This window comes from Nyctibius grandis, chromosome 3 (assembly GCF_013368605.1).
Source record: "Nyctibius grandis isolate bNycGra1 chromosome 3, bNycGra1.pri, whole genome shotgun sequence".
NCBI lineage: Eukaryota > Metazoa > Chordata > Aves > Nyctibiiformes > Nyctibiidae > Nyctibius > Nyctibius grandis.
In genome coordinates, this window is record NC_090660.1 from 97101859 (window position 1) to 97116625 (window position 14767).

Consider the following 14767-nt stretch of genomic DNA (forward strand, 5'->3'; position numbering starts at 1 on the left):
TTCCATGCGCCCACCTCCGCTCTGCACCGCCCTCGCGTGTAGCCTGAGCGCACAGTGGGGAGAAACCAGGCGCCTCGGCGTTGGGCAGGCCGGTGCGCACGGTGTTTGCAGCGCCCGCCGAGGGTGTTCGGGGCTTGGGAGGCCTGAGGCGAGGGAAGGGCCCTCACTGAACCCCGCGGCACTGCAGTGTCGCCCCGGGCGCCCTTCGGGCGGGCAGCACGCCCTCCTCCCTTGACTCTCGCTCGGCAACGCTGAGGCCCGACACGGTGAGGCCGACGGACCTTCTCCCCGCTCCCCCTCCGCACCACACGGGCACTCCCCTCCGCCGCCCCGGCAGCGCGCGCGCATTGCGGGGCTTGGCCCGCGCCGCTCGCCGTAGCGAGGCCACCGCCCCCCCGCGCATGCGGGGTAGCGGGGCCGCAGCGGGTGCCCGGCCGGCGGGGCGGAAGGACGTTGTTGGGCCCGCGCTGAGGTGAGGCCGCGCTCCCGCTCCCTTCCCCCGCCGCCGGGTCCCCTCTCGCCCCCTCAGCCCAGCGGCCTCCAGCCGCCGCTCTCCCCTCGGCCGCGGCCCCGCGGCCCGTCGCGGCAGCCCGTGACCTCTGCGCGTCCCTGAGGGTGGCGGGGACGGGCTCTGCGGCGGCGGACGCGCTGCTGGAGGACAGCGAGGGGCCGGAGCGCCTTCTGTGAGGGGGGGCCAGGCCAGGCCGGGGCTTGTTCTAGCATGGCCAAGGCGCTGCAGCGCTTTCCTCCAGTAACGGCGGCAGGGCCGGAGAGGGGCCTGCTTGCGATGGTTCCTCTTAAGTGTGTGAGGAGACTGGGGGTGCGCGGCTGTGGGCAGCACCGAAGCCCCTGGGCACAGCGCGGCTGCCTCCTGGTTTTCTCTCCCGCTCCGTGGCCCTGTGAGCGCCGGAGGCTGCACAAAGGGCAGCACCCTGCGGGCGGCGCTGCCTCGGAGCCGCTCCCTGCCGAGTGAACCTTTAACTTGTGTTTAAAGAGAGCCGCCTGCTTCGGGCCTTACAGGTTTTCAGTAAAATCTTGTAAATAGAAAAAAAATCTTTTAAGGGTTTGTAGTTACTTAAAAAACCCCACAAACTAGTTTAAGAGGCACGTGCTTTTCCTTAGAAATTAATAAAATGTGATCAGGGTTCTAGATGTGTTCGGATGTGACCACCAGGACAGCTGGCCTGAAATGGTAGACCGTGCAGGGAGAGAAGGATTTAGTACGAAGAGCGATGGCCAGTCTTGATTCCTTGAGTACTGTGTGTAAAGAGTATAAAAACTTACTTAGATTCATGTTTTTAATAGGTTGTCCTTGAATGTTGTCCCTTAAATATTCTCATAGAGAAGTCAAGTGGAGAAGGACCACTGTTGCTTATGTTGTGAAGACGGTTATTACACAATATAAAACCCACAATCTTTCTAGAGTGGAGTTACAGAAAATTATTTATGTAGAGCTGCTTGTCCCACAATACTTTTCTCCTTTTTTTTTTTTTCTTTTAGGAAATATAATCACCATGTCATCTGCACTGTTGCCTAAGCCGCAAATGCGGCGCCTTTTGGCCAGGCGGATGAAGTTTCACCTACTTGGGGCATTTTTTGTATCTGTGGGATGTGCGGCTTTATACAAGGTGAGAGCTGTAGTCATTCAATTATAAACTGGACTCATTAGAGTGTTTTAAGAATTCATAATATTTTTTTGTCGAGATTTGGTTGAGCTGTTCATCAGAAAGCTTTAGTAATGTATTTTTGTAAGCATGTTTCCAGAACATAAATAAATCTTCCTAATCTTCATTTGAAGAAATGATATGAATAACCTGATGCCTTAAGCTGTGTGATCAAGATCACACAATTTGTGACAACTTAACCTTGAGTCTCCTGGTCTTAGAGTACTCTTGATCATTCGCACAATTGATGCACATTAACACTAGATTGTCTGTGTCTCTTTCTGTCACGGTATCCGAGACTCTGGAGAGTTGTCAAAGTCTTATTTTATTTCTAGACTGATTTCAGAAAACTTGCTTATATGCAATTCAGAAAACTCATCCTTCACACTGAAGATATCAGTGTGGGTAAGGCTGGTATGGTTCTTTTATCCTTTCTTTTGAAGTATCATGTGGAAATGGAGCACTACATCTCCAAAAAAATCCACTTACAGATTGGAGTTGTTTTTTTGTGCTCCTGAAGAGACTTCTGACGAAGATAGGAGTGGTGGTTGTTCTTGAGTGCCTTTACTAAATAGTTCTTGGATCTCATACACAAAGCAAGCAACACAGTTTGAATTCCTGTGGAAGAACTGGATCTCGGTTTACCCATTGAACTCATTGATACCCTATTTGCAGCATTGAGTACTCAGGAAGCTATTGATAAAAGTGACTAGAAATTACATTTATTTCAGATCGTTCATAAAAATATCACTGTTCACTTAAACTTCTCAGAGATCAACAAATGTCTGTCAGAAACAATAAGCTTGCACAGTTAAAGTTCAGCATCTACTTAACACATCTGTTAAGAGGTGGGCAAGCTTGTTTGTGGTCAGACTTAAAACAGTTTTCTTAACAGTCTGTGGTTTTATACCTTGTTTGGCACCCCCACATTAATACACTAGAAAGGCAGCAGACCATATTTAGAACAAATAACATGGATCTCAGTAGTGATTGTTTGTTACGTGTTAGATACTGTTGGACAAACCCACCTTGGACTTTCCTTCACATTTTTGGAGGCTTCTTGAGCATATCCCTGTGCGTCAGGTGAATGAGTATGCAAGGAGTCAGGATTGTGTGTTTTTATGTCAGTGAGCTGTAAGATTGGCTTGGCAGTCTTGTAAAATTTTACCAGACTTCTGTAGTTGATGTACAGCGTAGCTCAAATGTAATACATTATTTTAGGATGCCATTTTATCTGGAGTTACAGTTTTGCAGCTGCCCACAGGCACAAAACTTGCCATAATGGCATGTTTTACGTATAAAACTATTAGCAGGCTGGGCATTGGACACTCAAGTGTCGATATAGGTGGAGTGTTTGTGATCTTAAAAGTGTAATGTGCTATCTTGAAATGGACTTTCTTTTTAAGGTTTCACTTCAGACATTTGTTTTCCTGACCAATGGTCAGGTAGCCTGAACTGTGGATTTGGACAAGAATAAAGTAATCTTTTGCTAATTTGAGCTAAAGGCTTTTTAGACTGATACCCACAGATACAAATCACAGCACTAACAGAAAAAAAATTCTGTTCATAAAGCTTTGCAAGCTTTAATTTTCTGTGTTTTACTTTCCAGTTTACAGTTGCTGATCCCAGAAAACGAGCTTATGCAGAGTTCTATAAAAACTATGACCCCATGAAGGACTTTGAAGCCATGAGAGCAGCTGGTGTGTTTGAGTCTGCACCACCCAAATGATGGTAACCTGCATTTACAGGTAATAAGCTACTCTGCATTAGAACAAGAGTGTTTCAGTGAAACATTGTGCTTTTATGTGGAGGTTCTTTTATTTTGATCAAATAGAAAGGTGCTTCCAAAGAAAAAGGATACAAATTGCACTCAAGAGACCTCCAGGTAATAAAACCACGAAGAAATACGGGAACTGGGGAGCGGGGCGTAAAGGCAGAGTAGAAAGCTCCTGAATACCTTTTGGGTAACGTGTTTAACTTGTGTGATATAGCAGACTTGCACAGAGGGATGCTGTGACTTTCCTTCCTCATGCCCTTCAGAACAATTCTGTCTTCGCATGGAGAGGAGACAAAGCTCTTGTACATGACTTGCCTGATATCACTGTTACGTTGATGCTGTCACATCTTGAACTGCTTAGCTTCGGGCTATCTATATCTACTACTTAGGTACTTATGATGGTAGAGTGAAAGAGAAAACCGAGAGGCTGTTTCTCTCTCATAGCATGCATCTTAATGTAAGGAGTAGAGACAGCTTCCACATATCCTTTTGTCTTTTGAAGTTATTGAGATGGAAAAGATAACTAGTCATGAGGGGAAATAAACACATTTATATACATATATACGTGTATATATATATATGAAAAAATCGCAATGGCAGTCAGCTCTGTGTACTACTGTTCAGATTCTTGCCATACTGAATTAAGCTTGAGTAGAACTTTGTTGACGATACTATTTTCCTAGCACTAAACACTGCCTTTTGTTTGAAGACTACCAAACTTTGTCCTCCCTTACTTGTCATAACACTAGGGAAAAAAAAGTCTTAATTTCAACCTTGTCGTAGTTACTAATAAGCATGCTCACTAAACTGCACAAGCTCATGATGTGACAACTCAATAAAGAATTCCTTCCCCCTTCTTGATCCAGATTTTTTACATTGAGTTCTCTGCTTCTCTTAAAATGACTTCAAACTAATCTAGAATGATAGCTTTTTCATTCTTTCGGAATGTTTTCATATTGTGATCATTATGTGATAATCTGTGGCTCTAATTATTCTGGCCAGCTGGATTTTCTTAGCGTGTTTGCTTAAAGCAGCAAGATTGAATAAAACATTTGTACTTAACACTATTAATACTAAATTCTATTGTGTGAATTTCTACAACTATCTGGTTTCTGCATAACACAATTACATAAAAAAAGTGGAGCTCCAGCTCTTCTAACAAATGTAAAAAGAAAAAAAAAAGAAAAAAAAAGGGGGAAGTCCCTTTGTTATTTTTTTTTTTGTGAGAAAGGGAACCTTCTGTTCTTTAGCTATGACTGCAACAAAGATAAATAATGAAATGATGAATTTACCTGGTTTTAATCCTGGTAATTCTGCCTCTGGTTCAGTCCTATTGCTAATACAGAGGCACTCTTAAACTTTTCTTAGACACTAGAATTGCATTCTTTAGTCAGGTGGCCTTCATCAGAGTATTCTGAAAGGCCATCTGGTGGTAAAATCATTTGAAACAAACACTGTCAACAAGGATGCATGTTGAATATTTAATTGGAATCATGAGCAGGATTTTTTTCAGTGCAAACAGAGCTCCACTCTCAGCTTATGTTCCCACTTGCAGCTTAAAAAAAAAAAGTTGCACATTGTGTGCACCTGTTAAAATTAAATGTTTCCTAAACATTTCTTCCATTCCTTAATTACACCAGCTCAAAAGAAAATGTGAAAGAGAAATCTTTATATGTGATTTTGTTCTAATTGCTGATGCTTCTTATTCTTTAGCCTATTTATATAAGAACTGATATTGTTTTACTCCTTCCTTGTAGAAAGGAGTAGAGGGGTTTTTTGTGCCTGCACATGAATACATAAGTAGAAGAAGGGGAAAACAATGCCAGTGTTTAAAATGTTCTGAAAAGACTGTGAAAAGGACAAGTACACAGAACAGATGGAAGACATTTTCATTTGCCTCAGTAGCTTAAGTCTTAGCTATGGAAGTTGGATGGAGGTTCAGTTTGATGCTTTTTTTGGTATAGTTACCTAAAGGCTACAGTGGTCATGCATGCTCTGCATCTCCTGTTATTGGATATACTCTGGCAGTAAATACAGTGGTTTAACCTCATGTAATACTCACTCTGGAATCAGTACTTAGCCCTAAAATTGAGGAAAGGGTAGGGTAGGGTAGGCAGGGAGGAGAATTCATCAGTTAAGCTGGTGGCTTGGAACTCTGCACCGAGTTTGTTCCTGCTGGGCATGCAGGCAGCTTGGTACCTAAGTGTGAATTTACGTTGTTTTGTGTGCTTGGCACGGACCTTGTGTGGTGATACTGATAATGGAAACCAAGGTCAAGTGCAGATTTGTGGAGTATCCTACCTCTACAGTGTGCTCAGTAATAGAATAAAGGGGCAAGCTAAGAGTTTGCTGCTAACCACTTGCATGACTCTTGTCATGGAGCACAGCTGGTCTTGGATTGTGTTCAATGTAATGTGGAGAAGCAATTTGAATTTGGTTTTCTTCCTTCCTTGGTAGGTTGCCTACACCACTTGTTTCCTCTCTGGCTCCTATCTGAAAGCTGCATTCCTTTCTCTTTCAGGCCCTTAGCAAGATTGATTCAGTTATCAGTGCAGCATGTATAGCGAATCTGACGTGCTGTGCAGTATTGTTCCAGCTCTTGATTTGTTCCATGTTTCACTTCTGTTTGCCACATGAAGGGTCTGTGAATCTTAAACCATCAGGAAATAATGGGGGGGGGAATTCCTCTAGACTAAACCACCACATATAAACATTCTTCTGTATTGCTTTGCATTCATACATACTAATATGTTTACTTAGAGCATGAAGTTTGTCCAACATAACTTAATATTTTTTTATATCTATCTTGCAGATCCCTTCAGTCTAAGGAGACTTGATGACCGAACCTTATTTGTTCACTGAATTGTAAAGTGTAATCTGTTTCAGTGCATGGCATGCTCTAATGTAACTCAATAAATAAAACAGATATGTGAGTGGCACTTAGTTGTCTTCATTTTCTCAGATGCTGGGAAGAGTGGTGGAAAGTCTTCATAAATTGGTGAAGACGAATAAGTCTAGCTTTTTTTTTCCCTGAGGAATTATTTGCATCTCTATTTTGTCCCAATTCTACATTTGATAATAAAGTATATCCCTAAGCAATTACGGCTCGGTTGTCTTTGCTGCTGATGGAATATGGAAGAGGATAGTGGTCAGAGGAAGGGAGAGGCTGGATTTCTGTAAGGGTTTGTGTTACCTCTGGCTTCAGAAGGTGAACTGACCTTGAGATGAAAGAATTTGGAGACGAATTCTGGAAGTACACGAGCCGACCTTCCTAACTTCTGCTGCTGCCATCACTGTATTGACTTCCTTACAGCAGCAAACTGTTACATCAAGACTTATACCTATGTAAATACCCATTCTTACACAGGGTATGTAACTGATTGGAAAATGACTCTCAACTGCAGGTATGTTCACACATTTGGTGTAAAAGGGGAAAGAGGGTAAAAGCAGACAAAAGAAGAAATACTTATCTTAGGATATTACAGGAATGAAAATCTTTGCATGCTGCTTCTAGACATGTATCATCTTTTTAATATCTGGAAGTAGCTAAGCGTAGTTTTGATCTCTGCTGCATTCTCTGTAGTCAAAGACCTCATGCTCTTCTGCCATGACACCCATCATTTGGAACATACTGTGTGCATTGCCTGTTGCTGAGGTTGAAGATGGTACTAGGACTGTAGCTCTTGATTGCTGAATGTGGGTACTAGGAGAGGAGTCGAAGCTGACTGTGAAAGGAGGGAAGGCTTTGTATGAAGACGCATGACAGATTAAGCCATCTGTGTTGTATTTGAAGGTCTTCAGTTCAATTCCTGTTTGGAGTAACACTCATTATTTTAAATGGATCATTAACTACTTAGCACTTAATAGGTATCCGTGAGCAACATTTGGACTAATGAAAGCACGTAAGTAAGTAGTGTATTTGATCCAGAACGCTATTACAGAGCAACATGGGATTTTCTTTAAACTTTCCATACAGGCAGCGCTTCCTTTAAGCAAAGAAAGAATTTGACATTAGTGGTGCAGGGGAAACCATCTAGTAATCAAAATACCCCTGCTCCTATAAATGTAAACCAAAGCTTAACAATGGCAAATGATACCCATTTATCTTCCCAATGTACAGTATAAACATTGTATGCCATTAAGTACTGACTAACATTTTCTCAGGCATGTCTGCAGGTTTAAACAGCCAGGGGTCTTCAGTCATACTGACAGCTTCAGGGGCAAAGAAACTTGCTACTGCCAGGTGTGCAGGCTAATAGACCTGGCTTCCCTTGCAGCTCTAGCCCCTATATCCTTCCCAGTTGCTATGAATTAATTTACTTCTAAATTCTAAGTTTCTTCTAAACTGTTATAGCCAACCGCAGTTATTGTTGTAGTCTGTGTTCCTTCAGTTACCAGCATGTGTTGATTTAAAGAAATGGGAGTCTTGTCCTGAAGCTGATTGCAGGCTTTTTGACCATGCAGTAGAGCTCAAAGGTATCTCTGGCTATATGTATTCAATGACGATGACAAAAGGTGAGCTCTAACTTCCATGTCTGTGCTTTGAGAGTCTGTAGGTTGTAATTGTTGCTTTCTGTATAATGGTATTATTGTTTCACAGGGGATGCAAAGCAAGTACTGCCTTTCAGGAAGCAATGCCAGCCAACCCACAGCTTGCTTTCCCCTGGAGGGGAATGGGAGGGCAAACCTGGGTACCTAACATAGGAGCAGGCAGAAGGGCTAACCTCCTTTTCTGAACTCAGCACAACCCATCAATTTTAATTTTCTTTTTTTTTTTTTTTTTTCTTTTTGCCTTTGCGAGCAAGAGTTCAGCTAATCCTATCTTTCTTACAAACAATTGGGAGTGGGACTTAGCATAGTACAACAAAGACCTGTGTGAGTTAGACCCTCCTAATCAGCTGCTTGTTGCAGGGTCTGGCATGCTGTTTCTAGGAGATGCAGAGCTGAAAAAACATGCTTGTCTGCTCTGAGACCATCCCGACTGTCTGTAAAGGTTTTTGCTATATTTATGTATGAAATAATATATAAAAAGGAATTGTTTGACCTAAACTACTTTGGGAAAGCAGTTTGCTGTGTATAAGCCTGACCATGTCTTCAAATTTTTGGCTGGCTTACTTTATTCTTGAGTGTTTGAGGAATGATTGATTGTTCTGGAAGCAAACTAAAAAGAGAGATTTGAAGTTGTGAGCTCTCCAGGTCTAAAGAGCATTATGAGAGTAGGCATGTTTTAAGAGTACACACTGGAGTGCTTCAGCAGCTAAGTACAGGCAGCTGCTCTTTGGACAACTTTGTTTTCATAGTTCACACAGCTCATATGTAGGAGAGGCTGATTAATATGCCATCTCCACACATGTTTCCATACATGTGGTCAGAAGGGGGAGAAAGAACCTGCCTAATGCAGTAAAGATGCTAGCTTAATTCGCTGAAGAGGAGTGTAATTTAAGCAAGTGTTTATTCCAGGAGAAGACAATTCAGGAAAAACACAAATGTATCTTAAACAATGGCTGCAATCTACAAACTTCTAGAAATCAAACCGCTGCCGTCCCTCATTTTTAACAGGTGTGTTTGCATCCTCTTGGCTGGTTTGTGTACTACATAAATAATGAACAGATCAGTCTAATTCAAATGGTGACTACGGTGCTGTTTTGATTCAGTTTTAGTCACAAAAACATAAAACTTTTCAGCACATGTTTTTTGACAAGCGAATCATCAGTTTTTACTTCCAAAGTATTGTCATAATCTATTGCATTTTCTGGTACATGATGAAGTCCAGTGACCAACTGGAAGCGAATGGGGTCTACATGAAGCTTGTGTGTCTGTCTTGTCACTGTGCTGCACAGTGACCTGTTCATTCCCTTGGAACTGAATGACCAAATAGCTCACAAAAAGCACTATTACAGGAATAGCTTTATTATCTTTAAACAATCTCATATTACAATTTATCCACCAATATGCAAAATTAGAAGTATTAAACTATTTCCATCAAATATTCAGGAATGAAGCGTGTGTGTGTGTATATATACATATACATTTTTTAAATAATGTTATTTAAACAATGACTAAGTTATTAAATCACTGTATGAAATGTTGATAACGGATGGGCTTATTTCACATTCAGGAAAGGACGATGCAGATCCCAGGCTTCTGTATTTTCAGTACACAAGAGACACGGCTTTTAGAAATACCTTTTAACAAAACAGAACTCACGAGAAAAACGTTGCAGTTACTACGTTCTTATTTACTGTGATTTGGTCATATCAAGTATGCATAGAAGTTATTAACTATAAAGCATATGTATCTGCTCCAAATGGTGATCAGATTTTATTCCAGTTCTTGTCTCCAATTCCAGACATGTTCAGGAAGCCCCAGACAAAATTCATGTCCATAAGTACATTGAAAAGGGAAGAAAAGTAACACGCATGGTTGAAAACCAAGTAAGCTTTTGTTTCTTAAAATAAACCTGCCATAGCCAGATTTGGTTTGTAAAGTAATCTAACTGTGCCCAGAGAAAGTGGTTTCTTGTCTAATACAAACTAAAACATCTGAAAAATAAGACACTTAGAAAGCTCATTTGTCTTGATGTGTTTAACATCGTATTTATAAGTGTATCGTTAATTCACTATATTCAGCATAATTAACTATTAATGTAATTGGAGCCTGCGGGTCCATACTTTTTGATCAACTTGGAAAAAAAAAAAAAATCTCACTTTGCTTAGCACAAGCATATTTGAAAGGTTGTGTTTCTAAATATCCCTGGTTTTATCTGTTCAAAGATGATAAGCATAAAATGAATTAGGGCTTAAGTGAGAACGTACTATGTAGTGGTGGCAGATCAGAAGTAAGCGAGACCCAACAAGGCTATCCTTAACACCTGCACATCTATATTACATTGAGCTTATAGATTTTTGATAGATTTTACGGAGACTAAACTCTTGTTTCTTCAGTTTTTGAACTGCATGTTACTGGCTTCCAGCTAACGACCAGACAATGCACAATGTCATATATACATTGAAAGTACTTCTGAAAATTTGATGGTGGATAAAATAAAGTTTCTGTATACAGACAGTTTTAAAAATAAATTCATGTTGTAGTTCATGTTTTGTTCTTCAAACCACACAAAGGCACTAGTTTACATTGAGGACTAATGTCCTGCAAAACTTCAGTCAAATAAAGGAAGCTATTCTAAGGTTAAAGTGGTGCTAAAACCCAGCTGTCACTAGTAACTTAAAACAGCCACACTGGGTTTTTCAGATTTAGTGGGGGAAAATGTTTTGCCTCAGGATGGACATGTTGGGGGGAGTGCGTGTGTGGGGGGAAAGGCTCGGCCTTGAGCAAGTTTTTACAGCTGTGTTATAAACATGGTTTATAACAGAAACTGGCAGACCCTAAAATATGATAGAGTAGGTATTGATACACATTTTGTGTGTGTGTGGCAAAAATGTCTCTATGCATGCAATTTTTGGTTATTGAAAAGTAAAAGGATTTTTGGGTATTGAAAAGAAAAATGATTTTGATTGAGCTGTAGTCCAAGGCTGTTCCTTTTCACTTCATTCGTTTGCTAGAACACTTTCCTTCTAGCACTAGTATTTTGGCTAGGGAGCAGGAATGTTGTCAAGATTAGAAAAGCTATTAGGCTTAACTTTGTTATCATCTCCTACCTCCTCAAAAATTATGTGCATCTCTACTTGATGTAGGTTACTGCAGAGACAGCATTACTTTCAAAATGGTAAGGTATTAATATACTCACCACAAATAATTATTAATGAAATCCTTTCCTCAAGGCTTTATTTTTCACCATGGTGAATTTGCTAATGAATACTTGGGCAAAATTTGGATCAACTACATATTGGTATGTTTTCATGATAGTTGGAAGGTGTTCAGTAGCCACAGTTTGCAATGCTGGCACTGTCGCGGTGCTGGGAGTGAGGTGATACGATGTCTTTGTGATGTACTCCACAAGGCGGTTGTATTGTTGTTCTGATAGTCTCTCTCTAGCTCCATCTGCCTGAAATCAGATAGATAACATAAAATGATTACTGAGTAATTGACAGTAACTGAGCTTAGTAGTAAGGACAGTAACTTCTACATTACTTTCTGTAAGTAAAAAAATCTTCCTCCCTGGGATCTTTCTTACAATAGTTTAATGGATGTTTTAATCAACTGTTCTCCCACAGTTTAGTGCTTGATGGATTAGTCCTCTCCTTTGTTGTACTGGACACTTCTGAGAAGCTCTAACTCTACCATAGAAAATTTACGCAGTATCTTTTGAGAATTTTAGGGATGGACTCTATACACCTTGCTCAAGAATAGCTCTTTACAATAGATCAACTCTTTGTAGACAGGAAAAGCATCTGAATCCCTTTTAGAAAAATGCCAGTAGCTCCTGGCAGTGCTTATTAGCAATTCTAATTAGCAAAACCTTTTTCTCACAAAGTACAATTAAAGATAGCCCATAGCTATATCTGGGCAGTTAAGTTTAAGTCTTTTTAACTTACTTGATTTAAAACAAAGACAAGAAGCTACTTTCCAGGTGAATGTTCTATGACAGGATATATCCATCTGCTTCTGGTCAACAAAAAAAGCCATTCTGGGTCAGAGGACCCACACAATTACATTTTTTTTTTAACCAAAGGGTTTTACTAAAGATGGTTTGGGTGTGCCATTTCTGGAGAAGAAATTAAGTTGTCTATGCCAACTGCTTTTTCCACCACCATGAACTGGAAGGACTCCTCTGAATAAATCCCTTTTTGCAGGCTGAAATACATAGAGGTCCAAGGCTCTAGCAAGAAGGATGCAAGTAACCTACCTCTAGTGGAAAAAATACAGTAAATCAAATACTGTCAACAGAAAGGTGGCATCTACCATATGGTTCCAACCAGATAAAGAATTAGATGAAAAGCCATGGGCAAACCTGGCTTTGGAAGATCAATCTGCTGTGCCCTTTTTTTAAGAAGAAATTGAAGATGACTATCATTAGCTTGAGAAGGGAAAGCATGCAAGCAGGCATCAAGCTCGTTGCATGGTTTCAAAAAAATGTATTTCAGAAATACCCCTATGGATCACTAGCAAAGTCATTCAGAGTAGACGTTATTTCCAAAATATGACAACGAACAAAAAGGCAGAAGCTGCCCTCGGGCTAGGCTTTGATGCTTCCTTCTTTTACACTTGGAGAACTGCTGACCAGTTTCATTTTTGTAGGATTTAAACTGTCTTTGTTTGTTGGATGTCACGCTAAGGATTCAAAGGCTGCTATCTTCTGACTGTCTTTCGGGGAGTTTTACACATGCCTCACGAGATGTGATGATACTTTCAAACACTGCTATTGGATTCAATTTAACATCCAGGATCAATATCTTGTCACATCTCTGGACTGCAAGGCTCATTTTAAACAAACCATTGCTTATTTGAAGAAAGAATTATGATTGATAGATAGTGACAGATGTCACATCCAAATCAAAACAGTCCCCTCTGTTTTTTTTTTTACTATGCCTTTGGAGATGGATTTGCTGCTCAGCAAGTAGAAACCCTCCTGTTTTCAATCATCACCACAAAAATGCTAAAGGAAGCAGGCTTATAACAAGCTCAGAAGCTCAAGGTTGGAGCCTGTGCCTAGAAACAGTGGAAATGATGACATGGGCAGAGGAGAGTGTGGTTTCCATGAATGACCTTAAAGGGAGGGAAAAATCAGAAGGCAGACTGCTGCAGCAGACGCACAGCTAACAGTGGAGAATGGTGTCTGAACCATGGCTTCAATCAGGTGACACAGAAAAAGTATCTCAGCAGTCAGTCCGTTTTACCAGTTGAAAGGAGAGCAATATGCTAGAGTAGCACCTATGTCAACTAGATTTTAAGATACGGGGTAAATCTTGCAAGTAGGTGACTCCACATTTTTTCCTGATTTCTACTTCTAGGGCGGTAAGCCCAGGGGAAGCTGGGTTACAGTTCCGCCTCCACACCCACCAAAAGACCCAAGTTATCAAAGGAGATGGAAACGGTGTTGGCATCCACTCACCTCCTCTTCTTCATTCAGCTCCGGGCTATATCCCACAGATACAGCACAGTTACTCAGGAGGAAATACTAACTGCACTTGGATGGTCTTCCAACGTAACTGGGACCCTACTTGCTTCCAGATGACTTCATCTGCAATCATCTGCTTCTCCAGCCAGTTTCAGTTTAGCTTATATTGTCAGGACAACAGAAACTTGGAATTACTGTTATTCTGCATTTTTTCCTAAATGGGACCTAACATATTGTCACTAAGTGCCTTAGCCCACTACTTTGAACAGCTATAATGTTAATAGCCAGATCATTCAATGAATCAAAACTTAAGTCAAGGATTGCTTAACGCACCTGCTAGCGGAATCTCAAAGATAACATGTCCTTTCATGCTAGAAGGACATACTTTTGGGCTAAGAACTCCAGAATTTTTCTAAAAGTCCTCCCATTATGGCTTATAAAGAATAAGCCTTCAGCAATTCTAAATAACTCTGCAGTAGCTATAGCATCTTTGTTGCACAGACTGGATGTGTATGAAGCACTGATGGTCTGCTTTGTGCACACAGATTGAGGAAGGAGGTCTGGTTCCTTAGGGATTTTTTTCACTGCTTTGAACAATCCAGAGACTGGTTTTCAGCTCCAGAGACAATTAACATGTAGCACTATCATGAAAACCCTGTTGTAGATCATCACAAAGCAATTCTGAAATATCTGAAATTCCAGGGCCCTTCAATTTTTTTGCTGTCTTCTTGATGTTATGAGCTATACCAAGAACAGCTGGAATGGAGGCCTTTTGAGTTTGATGTCTGTCTGGAAGCAAGCAGTGTCTCAATCACTTTGGAAGATAATCCAGGTACAATTAATGCTTCCCTTTCAATAACAATGTCATCAGTGCCAGAGGTTTCAAGAATCCATCCTGGCTATTTCTAGCCAGATGGATTAAGTTATACATTGTGGAGGCGAACAAGCCATCAGGCAAACCTATTGCTGAAGGAGTCAAAATATGCTCTATAACGTCTCTGGTGATTACAGCTGTAGAATAACTCATGTTTTGTTTCCTAATAGTTCCAAGAAGCTGAGGAGAGGGAAGGGGAGAAACTGTTTTGGGCAGAGCTGAAACAAAATGTTTGGCAATTATTTCTGTGAGCAATAAGACAAAAAAAGTGGATTTTTATAATGTTGAAATGAAATGTTTTAATTGGTTGTCTTATTTCTAGGATCTTTGACTAAATTGATCAGAAAAATAGACATCATTTACATTTGGTAATGTCACCTCTATTTTGTTAAACTCATCATAATATTTTGGTTGACCTGACTGGGCGTTTTCCA

General features: G+C 40.8%; 2 protein-coding genes across 7 annotated transcripts in view; one reads left to right on the forward strand and one right to left on the reverse strand.

Annotated features, from left to right (window-relative positions):
• The first annotated feature begins 366 nt into the window (after window positions 1-366).
• On the forward strand, window positions 367-6380 carry COX6C (cytochrome c oxidase subunit 6C). Its single transcript, XM_068396415.1, has 4 exons — window positions 367-472; window positions 1501-1628; window positions 3274-3412; window positions 6254-6380. Exons 2-3 carry the CDS (start codon window positions 1515-1517, stop codon window positions 3391-3393), a joined length of 234 nt encoding a protein of 77 aa, XP_068252516.1. The 5' UTR covers window positions 367-472; window positions 1501-1514; the 3' UTR covers window positions 3394-3412; window positions 6254-6380.
• A 729-nt stretch (window positions 6381-7109) lies between these two features.
• VPS13B (vacuolar protein sorting 13 homolog B) overlaps window positions 7110-14767 on the reverse strand; it is a 506220-nt gene continuing 498562 nt past the window's right edge. For 5 of the 6 annotated variants that reach the window (XM_068395718.1, XM_068395719.1, XM_068395716.1 and 2 more), the window contains one exon: window positions 9203-11446. In XM_068395718.1, the coding sequence (XP_068251819.1) occupies window positions 11201-11446 (246 nt within the window). In that variant the 3' untranslated portion in view covers window positions 9203-11200. Of the gene's footprint in view, window positions 7167-9202; window positions 11447-14767 lie in introns of those variants that run through there. The other variant, XM_068395717.1, reaches the window with a different exon arrangement.